Source organism: Sprattus sprattus (genome assembly GCF_963457725.1).
Source record: "Sprattus sprattus genome assembly, chromosome: 18".
Classification (NCBI taxonomy): domain Eukaryota; kingdom Metazoa; phylum Chordata; class Actinopteri; order Clupeiformes; family Clupeidae; genus Sprattus; species Sprattus sprattus.
Genome location: NC_137916.1, coordinates 4,848,795 through 4,868,559, shown reverse-complemented (window position 1 = coordinate 4,868,559; position 19,765 = coordinate 4,848,795). Strand labels below are relative to the sequence as shown.

The 19,765-nt window shown below is 46.4% G+C and overlaps 1 protein-coding gene across 2 annotated transcripts in view; it reads right to left on the bottom strand.

The window, feature by feature from the left end:
* Positions 1–821: 821 nt before the first annotated feature.
* ern1 (endoplasmic reticulum to nucleus signaling 1) overlaps positions 822–19,765 on the bottom strand; it is a 31,631-nt gene continuing 12,687 nt past the window's right edge. The window contains exons 8-22 of one of the 2 annotated variants that reach the window (XM_080857117.1): positions 17,969–18,230; positions 16,162–16,240; positions 14,777–14,945; positions 12,266–12,381; positions 11,843–12,028; positions 11,280–11,529; positions 11,050–11,140; positions 9,204–9,393; positions 8,752–8,851; positions 7,386–7,585; positions 5,318–5,465; positions 4,775–4,902; positions 4,444–4,567; positions 4,197–4,264; positions 822–2,470 (exon numbers count right to left, since the gene is read on the bottom strand). In XM_080857117.1, coding sequence (XP_080713243.1) covers positions 2,039–2,470; positions 4,197–4,264; positions 4,444–4,567; positions 4,775–4,902; positions 5,318–5,465; positions 7,386–7,585; positions 8,752–8,851; positions 9,204–9,393; positions 11,050–11,140; positions 11,280–11,529; positions 11,843–12,028; positions 12,266–12,381; positions 14,777–14,945; positions 16,162–16,240; positions 17,969–18,230 — 2,543 coding nt within the window. In that variant the 3' untranslated portion in view covers positions 822–2,038. The remainder of the gene's footprint in view (positions 2,471–4,196; positions 4,265–4,443; positions 4,568–4,774; positions 4,903–5,317; positions 5,466–7,385; positions 7,586–8,751; positions 8,852–9,203; positions 9,394–11,049; positions 11,141–11,279; positions 11,530–11,842; positions 12,029–12,265; positions 12,382–14,776; positions 14,946–16,161; positions 16,241–17,968; positions 18,231–19,765) is intronic. The other variant, XM_080857118.1, reaches the window with a different exon arrangement.

Below are 19,765 nucleotides of genomic sequence, written 5' to 3'. Positions count from 1 at the left end.
TCGTATGAATGAGTCATTATATTCGTATCGCCGTATTTCCACCACATTTTCGTATTAATACGGATCAATTCGTACGAGTTGGCATCACTGCAAATAGCCTACTGTCGCAGTTATGACAAATATTAATTCGACAAATTACATTTAGGCTATCCATTGTTTTTCGTGAGTAAAATACATTTGGTCGAAGTCAGCAGCCTACCCACGGACTAGAACATATTCTGAAAATGAATAACCTGTAGGCCTACATTTTTTTCCATGAACGTTATGTTCCCGTTACTTTGCCACCCTCTCAACAAACTCTTCAAAGACGAAGAAATGCTTTGGTTTATTCTTACTTAATAGCTGGCTTACGTTTTATCTATCAAACGCGCCTTAAAATGAAATCGCTGTGTAGCCTTCACGAGTGCTGAATAACAAGTCGAGCTATTTAGCCCATTGCACTGCAGACTCCAAGACTACTCTTGAAAAAAGAAAGAAAAAAAACACACACACATATTTTAGCATTTTCTGGGTTCACTCACCATGGCATGTAAGCATACATCTTAAGCGAACAGAAACGTAGTGGTAAACTATGCCATCCCAATGAATCGATCAGAATCACACCGGACACGTTAAAATATAGGGCTGGACTTCCCCGTCTATGGGGGGATTTTTCAGACGTTTGAGTTCTGATTAGGAGAAAACGAAACTCACGGGGAGACAAAAGGCCTCTATCTTTCCCGTGAAGGACGGAGAGAGACGAGTGCGACAGTACAACACGGATCATGCAGCAGTCGTTTTTATTATCTCATTTATTTGGCATTTCACATAGCAGCTTGAATTCGGGAGACGTGAGCTGGCATCAAAGACAGAAGAACCTGTTGCATTAGAAACAAGACATTGCATTATCAGAGGGCACACCTAAAATTAAATAATAATAATTTAAAAAAGACACAAGATTCAGGTTGCACAGTAATCCACAATAAAAAAACACAACTGACATGGGAAAAGTCATTATTATAATGCTCCAAATAAATAGGGGAGGAAGAAGTTCTTCCATGTGGACTGATTTGGGCTTTAGAGCAAAACTCGGGGTGTCCCAGTAAGTTCATGAAAACTAGGACTTGAACATGTAGTGATAAAACAACAACACATCTCTCACAGGGGACATTTCCATAAAGCTGTTGGACATAAACAGATCAAATGAAACAGAATATCACAAAAGTAGAAAAGTGGATGGTAAAAAAAAGAAGGAGACAGATGGGCACTTGTACAGTCCAAATGCATTCTCATCAGACTCTGACAGGCATGATCACCTTCTCAGGATTGGGACGACTCAGCAGGATATGGACACCAAGCCATTCACCCATTAAGACACTTCCACATTGAAGCCAGACCACACACACACACACACACACACACACACACACACACACACACACACACACACACACACACACACACACACACACACACACACACACACACACACACACACACACACACACACACACACACACACACACACACACACCGTGATGTTCACTTTAAGTTTGTTTTTTAACCATAAGGCACTCACCAATTTAAACGATCATAATCAAGCCACTGGCATTTATACAAAAATATACATCTGACCGTGAGAACAACATTGCACAAGGATAGGAGAAATAAAAAAAATTGTCAGTGTCAAGTGTCTGACAAAATGAAATACATATCCACTTCTGATTCATTTTTCATGTGTGTGACCTTAAAAAACTCAAGAGAACAAGTTCTTTAGAACCTTCCTGTGGATCACACTACACAGCCACACTCTAGGCGGCTCCTATAGTTCTTGTGAGGAACTATTTGACAACTCAGATCTGTCTTGCGGGTTCCAAGTCAAGGCACTTCAGTGGGTACGGGGGACTTGGGGAAGGCTTCTGCTGCTGCCACTCCACCTAGTGGCATGAGCTGGGCACTGCAGGCCCAGTCCACACCAGAGACGGAGAGCAGAGGGCAGGCCGGCCTCCTGGAATGTGTCCACTGCCAGGCGATGACCCTTCACCCTGCCCAGCCATCTTCACTCCGGCCCACCTTGTAGCGTAGGGTCTGAAGGTGGATGGGCCGGCTCTGGAAGGGTCTGCTGCGTGGGGGGTTCAGCCGTAGTAGCAGCAGATTCAGTGGGTAATGCTGCACTGAGCTCTGAGCCTGTGGGTTGCAGTTCAGCAGTACTGGGTTGTTTGTCTGGTTGGGGGTCTGGGCCTAGAGCTGTGTCTGTGTAAGGGGCCGCCGGGGGCTGTGTGTGGGGGGTGGGAGCCGTAGTCCGTGGTGGGGGCAGCTCGGTGCGGTGGTAGTAGGGCAGGAAGGGCCGCTCCTGGGCACACAGGCGCATGGCCAAGTGGGTGTGCGTCAGCATGGAGGGGAAGCGGGACGTGAAGTAGGCCACAAACTCGTCCGGGATGGAGCCCAGTGTCTCCTGCACCTCTGGAGGGAGCTCCCTGTAATGGTGTTTCTGCACATGCCAAAGGTAAACAGATCAGATTCACGATCACACACTTTCACCTTAGTGTAACTAATTGATCAAAGACCTCCTAAAATACTTGTGTTGCAGCGAACTCATTTCTTTCAATCCTGAAGCTGCTATTTCAATGAGAGGCAGAAGACTGAGTGCGATGATCTGAAGTTTATTCCGGCCTTCTAGACTTCCAGTCAACCAGAGAAGTGGTCCATGGAGAATCTCTGCTAAACTCTCAGTGCACTGATTTTCTATACACTACATTTCCTGCCGTATAAACATTACGCTTTTCCAATCAAAAACTAAACATTTATCATAGGTAAGCCAATCAGAATATTTTGCTCACTTGTTGCCGGGAACATTCCAAGACAATGGTGGCTATGTGCGCATGTTTCTGAAACCCTGTTTACAACTTTACGGGTTTCACCTGTCCTTGACTGTCTGCATCCGTCTCCCCTATGCAGAGACCCATCCGTGAATACTTGGCTGTCCTTGCAGATACATACATAGGCCCTCTCTGCCTGACCTTACTGGACACTCGTCTCTGCACATACATAGGCCCTCTCTGTCTGACCTTACTGGACACTCGTCTCTGCACATACATAGACCCTCTCTGTCTGACCTTACTTGACACTCGTCTCTGCACATAGACCCTCTCTGTCTGACCTTACTTGACACTCGTCTCTGCACATAGACCCTCTCTGTCTGACCTTAGTAGACACTCGTCTCTGCCTGACCTTACTAGACACTCGTCTCTGCACATACAGTAGGCCCTCTCTGTCTGACCTTACTTGACACTCGTCTCTGCACATAGACCCTCTCTGCCTGACCTTACTAGACACTCGTCTCTGCACATACAGTAGGCCCTCTCTGTCTGACCTTAGTAGACACTCGTCTCTGCCTGACCTTACTAGACACTCGTCTCTGCACATACAGTAGGCCCCCTCTGTCTGACCTTAGTAGACACTCGTCTCCGCCTGACCTTACTTGACACTCGTCTCTGCACATAGACCCTCTCTGCCTGACCTTACTAGACACTCGTCTCTGCACATAGACCCCCTCTGCCTGACCTTACTAGACACACGTCTCTGCCTGACCTTACTAGACACTCGTCTCTGCACATACAGTAGGCCCCCTCTGTCTGACCTTAGTATACACTCGTCTCTGCCTGACCTTACTTGACACTCGTCTCTGCACATAGACCCCCTCTGCCTGACCTTACTAGACACACGTCTCTGCCTGACCTTACTAGACACTCGTCTCTGCACATACAGTAGGCCCCCTCTGTCTGACCTTAGTATACACTCGTCTCTGCCTGACCTTACTTGACACTCGTCTCTGCACATAGACCCCCTCTGCCTGACCTTACTAGACACACGTCTCTGCCTGACCTTACTAGACACTCGTCTCTGCACATACAGTAGGCCCCCTCTGTCTGACCTTAGTAGACACTCGTCTCTGCCTGACCTTACTAGACACTCGTCTCTGCACATACAGTAGGCCCCCTCTGTCTGACCTTAGTAGACACACGTCTCTGCCTGACCTTACTGGACACTCGTCTCTGCACATACAGTAGGCCCTCTCTGTCTGACCTTAGTAGACACTCGTCTCTGCACATACAGTAGGCCCTCTCTGTCTGACCTTACTAGACACTTGTCTCTGCAGAGCTGCTCCATGTTCACCACACCACTGTATCACAACCATTATATTTTCCCACACTTGCCTTATTCCTCATGGCTCGCAGGAGATCCCTTACTGATCCTCCTTTATATGAGCGGAACTTCCGAAGATCTGGAAAAATAAATAAATAATCATAATTCATAAAAAAAAAAATAAGAGAAGGGAAATACTGGGGAAAAAAGTGTAAGTATCTTTTGTTAAACAGAAAATTGGGACACTTATTCAAGCCACTGTATGATGTGATGAAAAAGCAGGTGTGTAGCTACAGTTTGGAGATCAGAATCTCTGACCTGTTTGCAAAGGCACTGTGATGTGTTCTCTCCAGTCTCCCTTCACCACGGCCCGTCCCCCCCTCTCCAGCTGTCGTACGATTGGTCCGTCCAACGGCTCCTTCTCTATGCGGTCACTCACGTCCTGTGAGGTCAGGGAGGGACACACAGTGAGCAGCTAAACATGGTATTGTCACATGCATCAAAATAAAGTAACATGCCATGCAAAGCACAGGTGTGTGCATGGCATGCTAGTTTAGTAGCTCAGGCAGGCAGTAGGAGGGTGTGGCACTAGAAGCGTAGCATAGCTGGGTGTGCAGGTAGGAGGGCGGGTCAGCACAGCTGCTCAGACCTGGAAGAAATGCAGCTGCTTCTCCAGGCTCCAGAAGAAGGGGTGTTTGAGCACGCGCTCGGCCGACGGACGCCGCTCCGGCTCCATACTCAGCATCTGCTGGATCAGGTCTCGAGCCACAATGTCCTCTGGGGGCAGCACAGACAGGGCGCGCACACACACACACACACACACACACAGTTCAGACACACACTCCAACCCACCTCTTTTAATACGATCAGCCCCCTTAATAAGGACAAAGCAGTTATTACTGTCAGTGGCCTAATGAGGTGCTAAGGCAGTAAGAATGGGTAGGAGTAAGGAAATACAGTATATCAGAGTTGGAAACAGAGTCATGGGTTTGTGAGTCAATCATGTCTGTTTGAGTGAGATACCAATCGCTTATGGGGAAGTGAGGCAGCCTTAATAGGCTCTGAGATGGTTGGGTAAGATGGAGCTAGACGATGGCTCCCAGGGACATGGGCTGGGGCTGGGGCCGGGGCTGAGCTGAGTACCGGGCCTCACCGCGGCGGTCTGGCTGCAGATGATCCAGGCTGTACTCACCGTGGCAGTCGGGCTGCAGATGATCCAGGCTGAAGGTCCCCTGCAGGATGTTGGCCTGGCGCTGGAGGGACTTCCCAAACGGGTGGCTGCCAGAGGACACCACGTAGTAGTAGACACAGCCAGCCGAGAAGATGTCCACCGTGCATGTCTGGGGACAAGACAACAAGAGAGGCAGAGACACAGATACAGCATGAGAAGATGTCCACCGTGCATGTCTGGGGACAAGACAACAAGAGAGGCAGAGACACAGATACAGCATGAGAAGATGTCAACTGTGCATGTCTGGGGACAAGACAACAAGAGAGGCAGAGACACAGATACAGCATGAGAAGATGTCAACTGTGCATGTCTGGGGACAAGACAACAAGAGAGGCAGAGACACAGATACAATATGAGAAGATGTCAACTGTGCATGTCTGGGGACAAGACAACAAGAGAGGCAGAGACACAGATACAGCATGAGAAGATGTCCACCGTGCATGTCTGGGGACAAGACAACAAGAGAGGCAGAGACACAGATACAGCATGAGAAGATGTCCACCGTGCATGTCTGGGGACAAGACAACAAGAGAGGCAGAGACACAGATACAGCATGAGAAGATGTCAACTGTGCATGTCTGGGGACAAGACAACAAGAGAGGCAGAGACACAGATACAGCATGAGAAGATGTCAACTGTGCATGTCTGGGGACAAGACAACAAGAGAGGCAGAGACACAGATACAGCATGAGAGATCTGTGCATGTCTGGGGACAAGACAACAAGAGAGGCAGAGACACAGATACAGCATGAGAAGATGTCCACCGTGCATGTCTGGGGACAAGACAACAAGAGAGGCAGAGACACAGACACATGAGAGATCCTGCCAAAACAAACTGTTCTTAAAATGAAAATCAGTTAATACATAGTTGAACTATAACTATTAGGGATGGGTCATGACTTTTGCATATTCAAATAGTTGTTAAATTACCTAAAAAAAGGAATAGTTCATGCGACTATCACCTTGTCTCATAAAATATATTGTCTCTTGTTTTACCAGCGCCTGCTAGTAAGTAATGTGTTACTACCGCCAGAAGGTGGCGGTAATGAACCTTAAAGCTGTTTGCCAACCGCCATTAAACAACAAAAGGAAAAAAAAAACACGTTACTACCAGGCGCAGATAAAACCTGTGTGGGCTGTGAGATCAGGTGCCACTGTACAAACAGGAAAAACATGCAGTCAAAGACTACTGCAGCCATTAAAAAAACTCCTTGAACGAAAACTAAAACAGAAAAAGAAAAGTGAGGTGCGGGTCAAACTCTCTCTCTTTGTGTGTGCGTGTCATACCTCTGTCATGCCATGATTCATAAGCCACACCCACACAAACAAAGAGACAACATGTGCAAGCATATTGTTCCATTTGCCTGTCATTTCATAATCAGGACTATGCCCCATAGAGATAAGAAGTTGTTCAGTGATGAAGGTGCTGAGCCGCTGAATATTGAGGCATACAATATACAGTGCTGCTTGAAAGTATGTGAACCTCTTGAAGCGTTAAGAGTTTTCTGTTGTTTTACCATGATTTTTATTTTTTTTTCATCACCAAGCTTCCATAGATGAAATGTCAGGTTTATGTTTATCATTTGCATGTACTTGTTTAGAGGGAATTGTTTGAGTAGCCAAAAAACTACATGAAACATGGAATTAGTGTATGTGCAAAAATTGGAAAATTGGTGATGGAAAAAAATGAAAAATCATGGTAAAACAACAGAAAACTCTTAAGTGCTCAAGGGGTTCACATGCTTTCAAGTGGCACGGTACGCTGAATATTTGTGACACATGAGAACTGTTGAAAATCTGTGAGTCGTACGGATAAATGCGAGACTTGACAGGTATGGTGTGTGCGTGCAAGTATTTATTAACTGAGGCCTGTTTTAAACTTTAAAAGTTTTCTTAAACTGTAACTCCTTGTTCATGCCTTAACGCAAGATCACAACCGAGAGAAGGGAGGCCTTTGTAATGTGTGAATGCTTCAATCCTTCCCTCCCCTCCCCATCTGTATGCACATTCCATCTTTCTGCTCCCCTACCGGGTTGAGTTTGCAGTCTTCGCTCAGGACTTCAGGGGCGATCCAGCCCTCGGTCCCTGGCACGCCGGAGCGCCGACTGAAGCTGTGCCGGCCTGCCGCCAGCTTCTTGCACAGGCCAAAGTCTGAGATCATGGCCCGCACACGCCCGTGGGCATTGGGCATCGACACCAGGATGTTGTGTGGCTTCAGGTCCCGGTGCACTATAGGATGGGAGCACAAGAGGAGGACAAGAATCTTCTTAGTTTAGATTCATAGATGTGTTTAAAGGGTCACAATTAACACTCAACTGTTTGAGGATCCTGGTTTTGATTGGTTAATGGGTCACAGTTTACACTCTACTGTGTGAGGATCCTGGTTTTGATTGGTTAATGGGTCACAGTTTACACTCTACTGTGTGAGGATCCTGGTTTTGATTGGTTAATGGGTCACAGTTTACACTCTACTGTGTGAGGATCCTGGTTTTGATTGGTTAATGGGTCACAGTTTACACTCTACTGTGTGAGGATCCTGGTTTTGATTGGTTAATGGGTCACAGTTTACACTCTACTGTGTGAGGATCCTGGTTTTGATTGGTTAATGGGTCACAGTTTACACTCTACTGTGTGAGGATCCTGGTTTTGATTGGTTAATGGGTCACAGTTTACACTCTACTGTTTGAGGATCCTGGTTTTGATTGGTTAATGGGTCACAGTTTACACTCTACTGTGTGAGGATCCTGGTTTTGATTGGTTAATGGGTCACAGTTTACACTCTACTGTGTGAGGATCCTGGTTTTGATTGGTTAATGGGTCACAGTTTACACTCTACTGTGTGAGGATCCTGGTTTTGATTGGTTAATGGGTCACAGTTTACACTCTACTGTTTGAGGATCCTGGTTTTGATTGGTTAATGGGTCACAGTTTACACTCTACTGTGTGAGGATCCTGGTTTTGATTGGTTAATGGGTCACAGTTTACACTCTACTGTGTGAGGATCCTGGTTTTGATTGGTTAATGGGTCACAGTTTACACTCTACTGTGTGAGGATCCTGGTTTTGATTGGTTAATGGGTCACAGTTTACACTCTACTGTGTGAGGATCCTGGTTTTGATTGGTTAATGGGTCACAGTTAACACCCTACTGGTGAGGATCCTGGTTATTCTCACGTGTCACCATGACTAAAGGACATCAGCATTAATCTGAATGAAATGAACAGCTCTGGTAAACTGAGTGCGATCTGTTCAGTCGGTTAGTAATCACTCACACACTGACTGATCTGAATAAGCATCAAGTAGAGGAACAGACACTCAAGGGGATATTCATGAAGACCTTGCCCTGAATGTGCACACAGGACCCAGGATGGTGTCTGGGCTTCTGTAGGGGCTTACCTATGTTGAGGGAGTGGAGGTGAGCCAGGCCTGACATGGCCTGCTGGAGCAGAGACACCGGCTCCAGACCGTGGCGATCAAAATCAGTCTGCTCCACATACTGCCATTCCAGAAACACACACTGAATTAGACACCACCATAAACAATAACAAAATAACATCTCACCGGCTCCCATTTCTGATGGGTGAAACAAGAGCAGGTTAAAGCCGGAGGGATGTCAGTGAATATTTACATAACATCAGATTCATTCAAATAGTGAGACATAGGTGAATGAGCTATGAGAGAGAGAGAGACCCAATGGCTCCTGCAGAAAGGTAACGGATGACAAATCTGCCTGATGAGCACACACACCACACACCTGCTGTAGTGTGGCAGCACACAGCTCGATGGCGATGTACTGGAACTGGCGGTCCCTCTCACACACACACACACACACACACACACACACACACCTGCTGTAGTGTGGCGGCACACAGCTCGATGGCGATGTACTGGAACTGGCGGTCCCTCTCTGTGCAGAAGTAGCGGATGACGTTGGGGTGCTCATCTGACTCCCTCAGCAGCTGCACCTCCCGGTCCGCAAAGCTAAAGCATTCCGGAAGGATCCTCTTGACCGCCACACAGCGGTTATCAAACTGACCCCTGAGGAAGAGAAGTAGGAGCTCAAAAACCACCGCTGACCTTGGTCAACTCTTACAGCCCTGCGCTATTTTCAACAGAATTTCACTACCTTTACTTACAAACCTCTATATTAGTCACTATAAGAGGTAGCCATACATGCTACATGTGTTTTTTTTCAAGACAGTCAAGGCTGTCCAGATGTTATATGATATTACTTTTTATTATAGGTTTTATTTTACATTTACTTATTTGCACAGATTTGCAACTAGCATCATCTGAAAGGGGTGTGTGTGATGTCTACACAACGACGAAGTTATGAGCAACTCAAACAAGAATAAAATGTGTGGGGATAGATGGAAACAATTTATGACTGATAAAATTCCATGTAATTTTAAAAACCAAATTAGTTTGCTGCACAGACTAGCAAGTAGCATAATTTGAAAGGGCTAGTCCTGATGTTCATTTTGCCATGAGTACGACGAGGCAATGAGTACTTTTTGAAATATGGAGCCAAGACTAAGTCATTTGGACGCACGATGCATGCGGTGGGTCGTCAGAGTTAACCTGATCAGCCCTCAGACTTGAGCTTAAACATTTCATCTCTTCCCAGGGCATGCAGCAGAAGAAGGCAGAAGAGCTCCAGGTAGAGCGGCTCTAGTCTTTGAGAACAGAACAGAACAGAACAGAAGAGCTCCAGGTAGAGCGGCTCTAGTCTTTGAGAACAGAACAGAACAGAACAGAAGAGCTCCAGGTAGAGCGGCTCTAGTCTTTGAGAACAGAACAGAACAGAACAGAAGAGCTCCAGGTAGAGCGGCTCTAGTCTTTGAGAACAGAGGAACCGAACAGAAGAGCTCCAGGTAGAGCGGCTCTAGTCTTTGAGAACAGAGGAACCGAACAGAAGAGCTCCAGGTAGAGCGGCTCTAGTCTTTGAGAACAGAGGAACAGAACAGAAGAGCTCCAGGTAGAGCAGCTCTAGTCTTTGAGAACAGAGGAACAGAAGAGCTCCAGGTAGAGCGGCTCTAGTCTTTGAGAACAGAGGAACAGAACAGAAGAGCTCCAGGTAGAGCAGCTCTAGTCTTTGAGAACAGAACAGAACAGAAGAGCTCCAGGTAGAGCGGCTCTAGTCTTTGAGAACAGAGGAACAGAACAGAAGAGCTCCAGGTAGAGCAGCTCTAGTCTTTGAGAACAGAGGAACAGAACAGAAGAGCTCCAGGTAGAGCGGCTCTAGTCTTTGAGAACAGAGGAGCAGAACAGAAGAGCTCCAGGTAGAGCAGCTCTAGTCTTTGAGAACAGAGGAACAGAACAGAAGAGCTCCAGGTAGAGCGGCTCTAGTCTTTGAGAACAGAGGAACAGAACAGAAGAGCTCCAGGTAGAGCGGCTCTAGTCTTTGAGAACAGAACAGAACAGAAGAGCTCCAGGTAGAGCGGCTCTAGTCTTTGAGAACAGAGGAACAGAACAGAAGAGGAACAGAACAGAAGAGCTCCAGGTAGAGCGGCTGTAGTCTTTGAGAACAGAGGAACAGAACAGAAGAGCTCCAGGTAGAGCGGCTCACCATTAAGCACCCTGCTCTCACCCTCCATCAACACTGAAGACTGCTCACCTGTAAACCCTGTTATCACCCTCCATCAACACTGAAGACTGCTCTACCTGGAGCTCTTCTGTTCTGTTCTGACTTACCTGTACACAATGGTTCCCTCTGCTCCGTGGCCCAGCACCTTTTTGGGGTTGAAGGTGACGTTTCCAACTCTGACAGTACTTGACTCATCTTCTGAAAGAGAAACATCACATGTACGTCAGCATCTTAAAGTCCTACTTAAGCTCTCCCTTCATTTCCTCCTGCATCACAGAACACTGCTGTAGCCAATTCCCATTGGTTCATCTCACTGGGGCGCCGCCCCCCTGCTCACCTGTCTCCTCGTGCTCATTGGCTGAGCTGCCCACCTCGGACAGGGAGAAGTTGGAGTGGTTGGAGGCGCGGGGGGTCCCGGTGGGGCTGCTGTGGTCCGAGCTCTCGGCGCGGAGCAGGAAGTCTGCGTCGTCAGGCGTCATGTCAGCCGGTGGCTGGAAGAGGAGGTGCTGCCTCTGGAGAAGCTCAAGCTTCTGCTCCATCTGCTGCTGGAACTGCTGGTGCTGCAGCTGCTGCTGCTTCTGCACACTCTAATCAGGGCCCACAGTGTGTGTGTGTGTGTGTGTGTGTGTGTGTGTGAGAGTGAGAGACATAGAGAGACATAGAGAGACACAGAGATTGAGAGAGAGAGAGATAGAGAGAGAATGTTTGTGTTTGTGTTTGAGACACACACAGAGAGAAATAAAGATTGTGTGTGTGTGTGTATGTGTGTTTAAGTGGGTGATAAAGAGAGTGAAAGAGTGAGAGAGAGCCATAGGGGAAATGAATCAGCTGCTGCATTCAGGACAAATGATTTAAAAAATAAAAAAACTCAGATAATGTAGGTGAGCCTGGGTCCTGTACCTTTGGGTAAATGATGACAAAGGCCACCCATCCGGCAAGCAGGAAGGTGCTGAAGATGATGGTGGCCATGTCCTTCAGCATGGAGTCCACCGGGGCCTCTGGCTTGACCACGCGCCCCGGCTTGTCCTGGATGTCTGTGACCGGAGGACGCCCGGTGGTCTGCTCCATCCCACTGTCATTCACCTTCTGACACACACACACACACACACACACACACACACACACACACACACACACAAAGTTCAGATCAACATATAGCAGAGGATTGGCACAACATTTCATCACAGCAAATCAGTACATCTTAAATGCACTTATAGTTAATAGGAAATATTATACAGATACAAAGGCTATCACTGAAACACACAATGAAACACACAGGCACACAGACACACAGGCACACAGACACACACACGCTGGGGTTACCTCTTCATGGGTCTTGTCACTGGTGGGGGGGATGATGTTGTGTGGGGGGCGAGGCATGCTCTCGGGGAAGCGCTCCAGCAGGGTGCTGTGGGAGTCAGGTGGCATCTCATGGTGACCTGAGGAGGGGGCGGAACCCGGGTAAACCAATCAGCACAAACACCTGACAATCATCTCTCACTCCTCTTCATTAGAACCCCAATACATTAACACATGAAAACAAAAATACATAAAATTGGGCTGTGATTATGGGGCGTGTTTCAACGAACCAGGAAAGAAAATGCCTCTTCGTTGAATTGGATACCTAGAACCAATCAGAGCAACGTAGTATTACCATCTGATAGATTCAACTTTTACCTGATCCCGTAGGAAGGACGGCAAAAACATCTTTTCAATCGACAAATGCCTTGATCGCGTTTCTCTGGTCCTCTTTCAAAATGAATACGCTGTCAATATCTGTTGAGATATGCCTGCTCTCGTTACTTAATTAGCAGCAAGGCTAGAAGCTACAGTGTGTTTCAATGGGTTTTTGGTGTACGCGTTAGCAATGACCTAACAATAATGGTCTAGAGAGCTTTAGTTAAGACAAACAATACTCTGCAACATTCGTGTTGCACATACACAACTAACCGAGTCAATGTAGACATTAAAAAGTCGTGTAGATAGCTTAATTCACATAAAATATTCCCCACTAAGCTCCCGAGAAGCGGCCATCTTGGTCGGAGTTCGAATCTACTGGTTAATTCAACTCAAGCGTTGGTTGATCATCTGTCCATCATCGTATAAAGCCCGCCCTTACAATTTGATTGGTGGTCAGATTGCTTTTTCGACTTTTTCGAAAACTTGAATCTCTCCCAACTAGCTCAAACCCAGACTGAATCTCCCAGACCAAAAATTTTGTGGGCGGAGTTCAGGCTGGTATCCAGGCTAATATAAATCTATAATATGTATACATTTATAAATATAAATTATTAATATTATTATACTTAAATTGACATTAAATGTAGTGTCTGATGTAATCTCAGGCGAGAAGTGCATTCGCGACAGCTATCAACTTTCTTGGTATAGAAGAGACACTGAACAACCTCATGCACTGGGACAGAAGCAATGCCTATATTTGACCACTAGGGTGCAGTGGTCTCCTACCAACTGCATGTTGAGCATATGAAGCATGTAAGCTTCACCAGTAAAAATGCAGGTGTGAACAGCACCAGATGGGTACTTGTGCAGTTAAAAGGGTTTGTTTTGCTGCACGGGCATGCACGTGTGCGTGTGCGTGTGTGAGAACAAGACCAAGCAACAGCAGGTGGTTAAACACTGTGTTGATCTGTTAGGGTTCAAATACACATACGCGTCTTTTTTCAGACGCAGACGCTTCAGTAACGCCTTGGCAAAGTGCGGAGGCCAAAACAGACTTTTCACAACTAATAATAATCACTCCGCGATGAAAGCGCATTGATGAAAACCGTTCATTCAAAATTCTGACGTTGAAAATGGAACAATTTTTCGTGTAAAAATGTTAATTTGTTGACTGTAGAATTGTTTTATAAAAGCAATACTCGTGGGAGTGGGGTAGGTAAGGGATAATCCCACTCCCACTCGTGCTATATTGCTTAATCATACCACATCTTCCAGCATCAAAACAGGAAATAATTGATAAAGTAGTTAAACCCGCCTGTTGCTTGATCTGATTGGCTGCCTGGGCCGAGTGTGACATTGATGAGCGGTGCGCTTCCCTGCCTTGCGCTGGAAAGTTGAGAATAGTTCAAGTTTTAAGCGCACCTAAAAAACGCTACAAAGACGCAACGCGTGGTGGAGAAGGGGTGCACACGCAGAGCGCGCCGTACCATAGGAATCAATGCATTTGCTCGCGTCCATTTGCTCGTATTTGAACCCTTAGTGTGCATGGCAGGTTTACTTGACTGTTAATCTAGACATATACTAGGACATGCTGTCAGCATGACTGAATGGGCATGTGTTGGCGTGTGCGTATACCTTATTTCAAGTACACATGTATGCAATAGCTTGTCAAAGCTGTGCAACGCCTGCCAACTAACTGTGTGTTCCCGTGAGAGTGGGTGTGTGTGTGTGTGTGTGTGTGTGTGTGTGTGTGTGTGTGTGTGCACCTGTCAGTGTTTTCCAATCTTCTCAACGTGACCATGAGAAACACTACAGTGCAAAAACTGAGATTCTCATTTAACCCATTACTTTTTTTCTAATTTATAAAATATAAAGATGCCCATCAGTTGTTGCATTACTTTTAATCAATATTTCTACATTTGAACAGCTACAGAACAACTCCATTTTCAACTTAATTTCCTCAGTGAAGTGAGTAATGCAGTTCCTATGATGAGAGGATGGTTCCGTGTGTCTGTGTGTCTGTGTGTGTGTGTGTGTGTAGTACCTATGATGAGAGGGTGGTTCCGTGTAGGTGGGAGAGTGTGTGTGTGTGTGTGTGTGTGTGTGTGTGTGTGTGTGTGTGTGTGTGTGTGTGTGTGTGTGTGTGTGTAGTACCTATGAGGAGAGGGTGGTTCCACATGTAGTTGATGTGGCTGCGCTCCTCCAGGGCGGTGCCGGGGTTGCCGTTGGTGTTGGTGCTGGGGGTGATCACGCAGCCCTGCTCCTTGTCCACACGCCTCTGGCTGTTGGGGCCCTCCAGCATGGGGAAAGTGCTGCCACGCGGCTGGGGAGAGACACAGAGCTCATCATGGAGGTCAGGTTGGGGAGAGACACAGAACTCATCATGGCCCGTCATGGAGGTCATGTTGGGGAGAGACACAGAGCTGATCATGGCCCGTCATGGAGGTCATGTTGGGGAGAGACACAGAGCTGATCATGGCCCGTCATGGAGGTCAGGTTGGGGAGAAACACAGAGCTCATCATGGCCTGTCATGGAGGTCATGTTGGGGAGAGACACAGAGCTGATCATGGCCCGTCATGGAGGTCATGTTGGGGAGAGACACAGAGCTGATCATGGCCCGTCATGGAGGTCAGGTTGGGGAGAAACACAGAGCTCATCATGGCCCGTCATGGAGGTCAGGGTGCCATCATTGTCCCATAACTGATAACGCACTGACTGTTGTGTAACATTATTGTTCATAAGTTAGCCATATTTGGTAAACACCACCTCATTTCACATCCCACTATGGGAGTGTAACAAACACTAATGTGTACACAGCCGTACGCAGACAGGACGTGACTGCATGTGCATCTACTCAAGCAGATACACACACTCTCTACACACCACCGTCTCACACTTCCTCACAGCACTGCAGACACAAGTAAGTACAGGTCTGATATCTTATACCTAGATTAGGCACTGCTGGAAACTAAACAGTGTTTTCAGTGAGAAACATCCAAACATGTGCTTAGTCCTGGAGTAAAAACCTGCCTGAAAATTCCTGGGCACTTATCCTCCTGAACACATATTCCGAAAAATCATCAGACACATTGAATTGAGTTTAATTGAGGACAGATAGCAAATCTGGGTGAAACTGTTAGCTGTTAAAGGTTTGGTTTACTCCAAACAGCAGTGACCTGGGTTTTTATGGGTACACGTGCAGAGGTAGAGAGTGGAGAGGAGTTGACCACGTCTTGATGCTGAGGTTTTCCACACAGACACAAGTGCATGTCAAGGGCCCTCGTACTCAAAAGCAAAGGGCTTTTTTTCCCCTCTAAAAAGGGGAAATGAAAGCCCTAATGGCCGACGTGGAAACTGGGTGGAACATAACACGGCTGCCTCTGGAGCACAGGCAGCACTGAGAGTCGGGGTGACTGTACCCTTCCTGGCTGGACCCCTGAGAGAATGGGCTCAATCATCAAAGGGCCGCTGGAACGAGATGTGTGTGCCACTGTCCTCCTTTGGAGGTCACGCTGCCCTAAACTCAAAGGTCACTCACCATCACCGTGACCCCGTTGTGCACGAGCGAGGGCAAGGCGTACAGACCGGTGGAGTAGCGACCCACAAACAGAGTGGGCCTGTGGAAACACAAACACACACAAACACACACAAACACACAGTCAGGGGAGAAATAGGCACTTTTAGACAGCATGTCAAGGAAAAACACAACAATTCATTTCCTTCACACAAAATACAGAGACAATGAGTTTGGGAGCATTCTTGCAATATACATATAATTAAATATGATTGGACTGTTAACTAGTGTTACTTTTTATGGCAAGTGATATGAAGATGAGGTTTGCATTTCATTCAATAAAAAAAACCCTCAAATGAAGTATAAAAGTACCAAGCGGTAACATTATATGGAACACAGGCTTTGTGAGAAGACTAACTCAATAATTGGTGAGAAAGAAATCGTATTTCAGCACCCTTTAATTTCAGACTCAAATCAATACGTCTGTATCTAAAAATATCCCACACCAATCAAGCACGGACGGCATATTGTTTCATAAAGGAGTTAAGCAGCCAGCAATCTTATTCTTACATCGCCTTTCAACTCCTTACTAACTGGAACATTTGATTGGGCACACATCATCAATGTAATACCAATGTGCTGAGCCACTACATGCTCTCCTTTGGAATCCATCCAACAGACCTAGAGCTTGTGAAATCACAACCAAAGGGGATATCCTGCACAACCTCCCCTGCCAAACATGACAAGCCTGACCCCCTGTCCAGCTGAAGCAACCCTCCAGCAGAGGATCTGCCAGAAGGGGCTCTTAAGACGACGCCTGAGGACATTTTACACAAGGCTTGTGTTTAGGGTGCGTCACTTTCAAACAGTGTTAGTCAGCGCAGAGACTCTGGAAGGAGCGATCGCAAACCATATGAATATTTGAATATACATAGTTTCCCTTTGCAATGCACTTAGGGTTTCACAATGTAGATTTTAAAATGATTTGTAAGCCTAAAAAGAAGCCTTGCAGCCCCGGGGGATGTTATAGTCAGACATCTCTCCCAAGATCAGCCAAACGAGCGCCCCAAATGCTCCCTCCACATCACTTCAAACATCTGAGGGCTTTTTGAACTGACTTCAGTGGTAGTGCATCCTCACTGTTTACAGACCAGTTAAAACGAGACAGAAAGTCAGCCATTTGGAGATCACTGCATCTACTGCTCAGGTCGGCTTATTTCTACAGCTCAACTCATGAGACCCTACTCCCTCTGAGGATAACTACATCTACTGCTCAAGGTGGCTCATTTCTACAGCTCAACTCATGAGACCCTACTCCTCTGGAGATCACCACATCTACAGCTCAACTCATGAGACCCTACTCCCTCTGGAGATCACTACATCTACAACTCAACTCATGAGACCCTACTCCCTCTGGAGATCACTACATCTACTGCTCAACTAATGAGACCCTACTCCTCTGGAGATCACTACATCTACTGCTCAAGTTGGCTCATTTCTACAGCTCAACTCATGAGACAGACGGGAGCAGGCACATTTTGAATTTTGTAATCAGTACAATGCCAGAATTATGAAAAAAAAAAAAGCCTGTGGGTTAAGCGGCTTTGGCACCACAGTAAGTTCATAAGGAATAAATGTAGACACCTCAGTAAGAAAATTCATGAGACAACTCCTAAAAAACTAATTTCCGGTCGTTGATATCATGCCAAGTGCTTGTGCAACCACCTTATGAGTCACACAAGACCTCCGGAAGACTAACATGAATTTCATAACGTCAGAGCAGAGCAAGATGAGTACACGTGTTTGAGATGCTGTGGAGGCGCTGCCTTACACGAGCTTGTCCTTGGCCTTCTTCTCCTCGGGGAAGGGGTACCTCCAGCGCGTGATGCGGCCCGCCTCTCCGGACATGAAGGTGAGGTAGCGCAGTGTGTCCTTGGCCATGTTGGTGTGTGCCACCTTCCGCAGGCCCTCTCGCTGCCAGATGTAGACGGCCACCACCGGCGACTCGTAGTTCTGCACCCACTGCACGTCACCCGACTCGCTGTCCACCGTCACCACCAGCCCGTCGCTGTTCGACACAAAGTGGGCCATTTCTGGGGGAGAAACAGACCAGAGGAGGTGGTGCTACGGACGCAATAGGGTGAACACATGGCCGGAGGCCTCAGCACATAAAGACCTTGGTGGGTTCAGATTAAAGGGGGGGGGGGTCCATTACTGATTTCAAAAATGAATTATTCTTAAATGAATGGGTAGCATTATTAGCACTAGCATAATGTCATAATTGCTGTTGCATGAGAGCACAGTTATAGTAACCCATTAGCTGGAGTGTGTATAAAAGGAGAATGGGCCTCATTCTCAACCTTTTTCTGTAATTCTTCAGAAATGTTTCTTACACGACTTCGCAAAATCAACTTAAGAGAAACGCTTCCGCTGCATTCCCGCACGCTTGAAAATGTGTTCATAAGCAGCCGAAGTCTTCTCAGCTGGGTTCCTTCCGATTAGCTTCTTAGATTGATGCGCGTTCTCGTGAAAGTGGATTTGCATACATACACGCCCTGCCAGCTCCTTATTAGGAGACGCAATTTTAGAAACGTGTGCTGTCGCAATCTCCCGAATCCACCTCGTAACAGGTGTTCATTAATAAGGTGGAGATATTGTATAACGTTGAACGTCCGAAGTCCGTAAAACACATTTAAGTAGTCACTTTTTTTGTTTTTTATCGAAAAATAGGCACCATAGGTGTGAAGACCGGTCCCAAGTACGAGTATAAATTGTAGTCCGTCCTGTCGTTCGAAATGGCCACCATAGGGGTGAAGACTGGCCACCAGTATTAGTATAAATTGCAATAAATTCATTCCTTAGTTCTTAGAGATTGAGCTTAGTGTTTATTTATTTATTCACTTACATTTGCAGTGTTCATGTCATTCACAATCAGTCTCTTAGCAGACGCAGCCTTTGTCCAAAGTGACGTACAAGAGAGAGAACAGTCAAGCTACGAGCCATATAGACCTAGTGTAACAATAAACACTACCTCGTATAATTATGACTATAAATGTGAAACGTAATTGTTAATGATACAAATATTCTCGTATTTATTATTATCATAATTATTTTAATCCGAGGATGTCTGTAGAGTTGACGTGAACGCAATCACCAACGGGTTCTCACAAATTCGCCCGTTAACCCTTTTACTGTAATACGGAGTTTTTTCAAATGTCATTCCTCAACGCGATTCCTCAAATAACCACAAGATGGCCCGTGGAACCCCATTTGAGAAGATTCCGGTAGAGTTACGACTGCTATTTCGAGTTCTGAAAGTTGTCTGAAGTTCAGAAGAAAGCACAGAAGAAAAAAATAACGAGAATGCAAATGTTTTCATAAATGTTTCCGAAGTGGAGTTCCTTCTGAAATCCTTCGGAAAGTCTTCCCAACTGCTGTCGAGAATGAGGCCCAATGTTTACAAAGATAAGAAACCCATCTCACTTTTGGTACATATACAAAGACAGGGATGTCAGTAAGAATACATTAAAATTACATCTTAAAGTTCCTCAAACATTTCGCAAAATCACATTGCCAGGAATGACTCTGATTGGAACTGGCATACGCTTTGTTAGCTTATCCGCCTCCA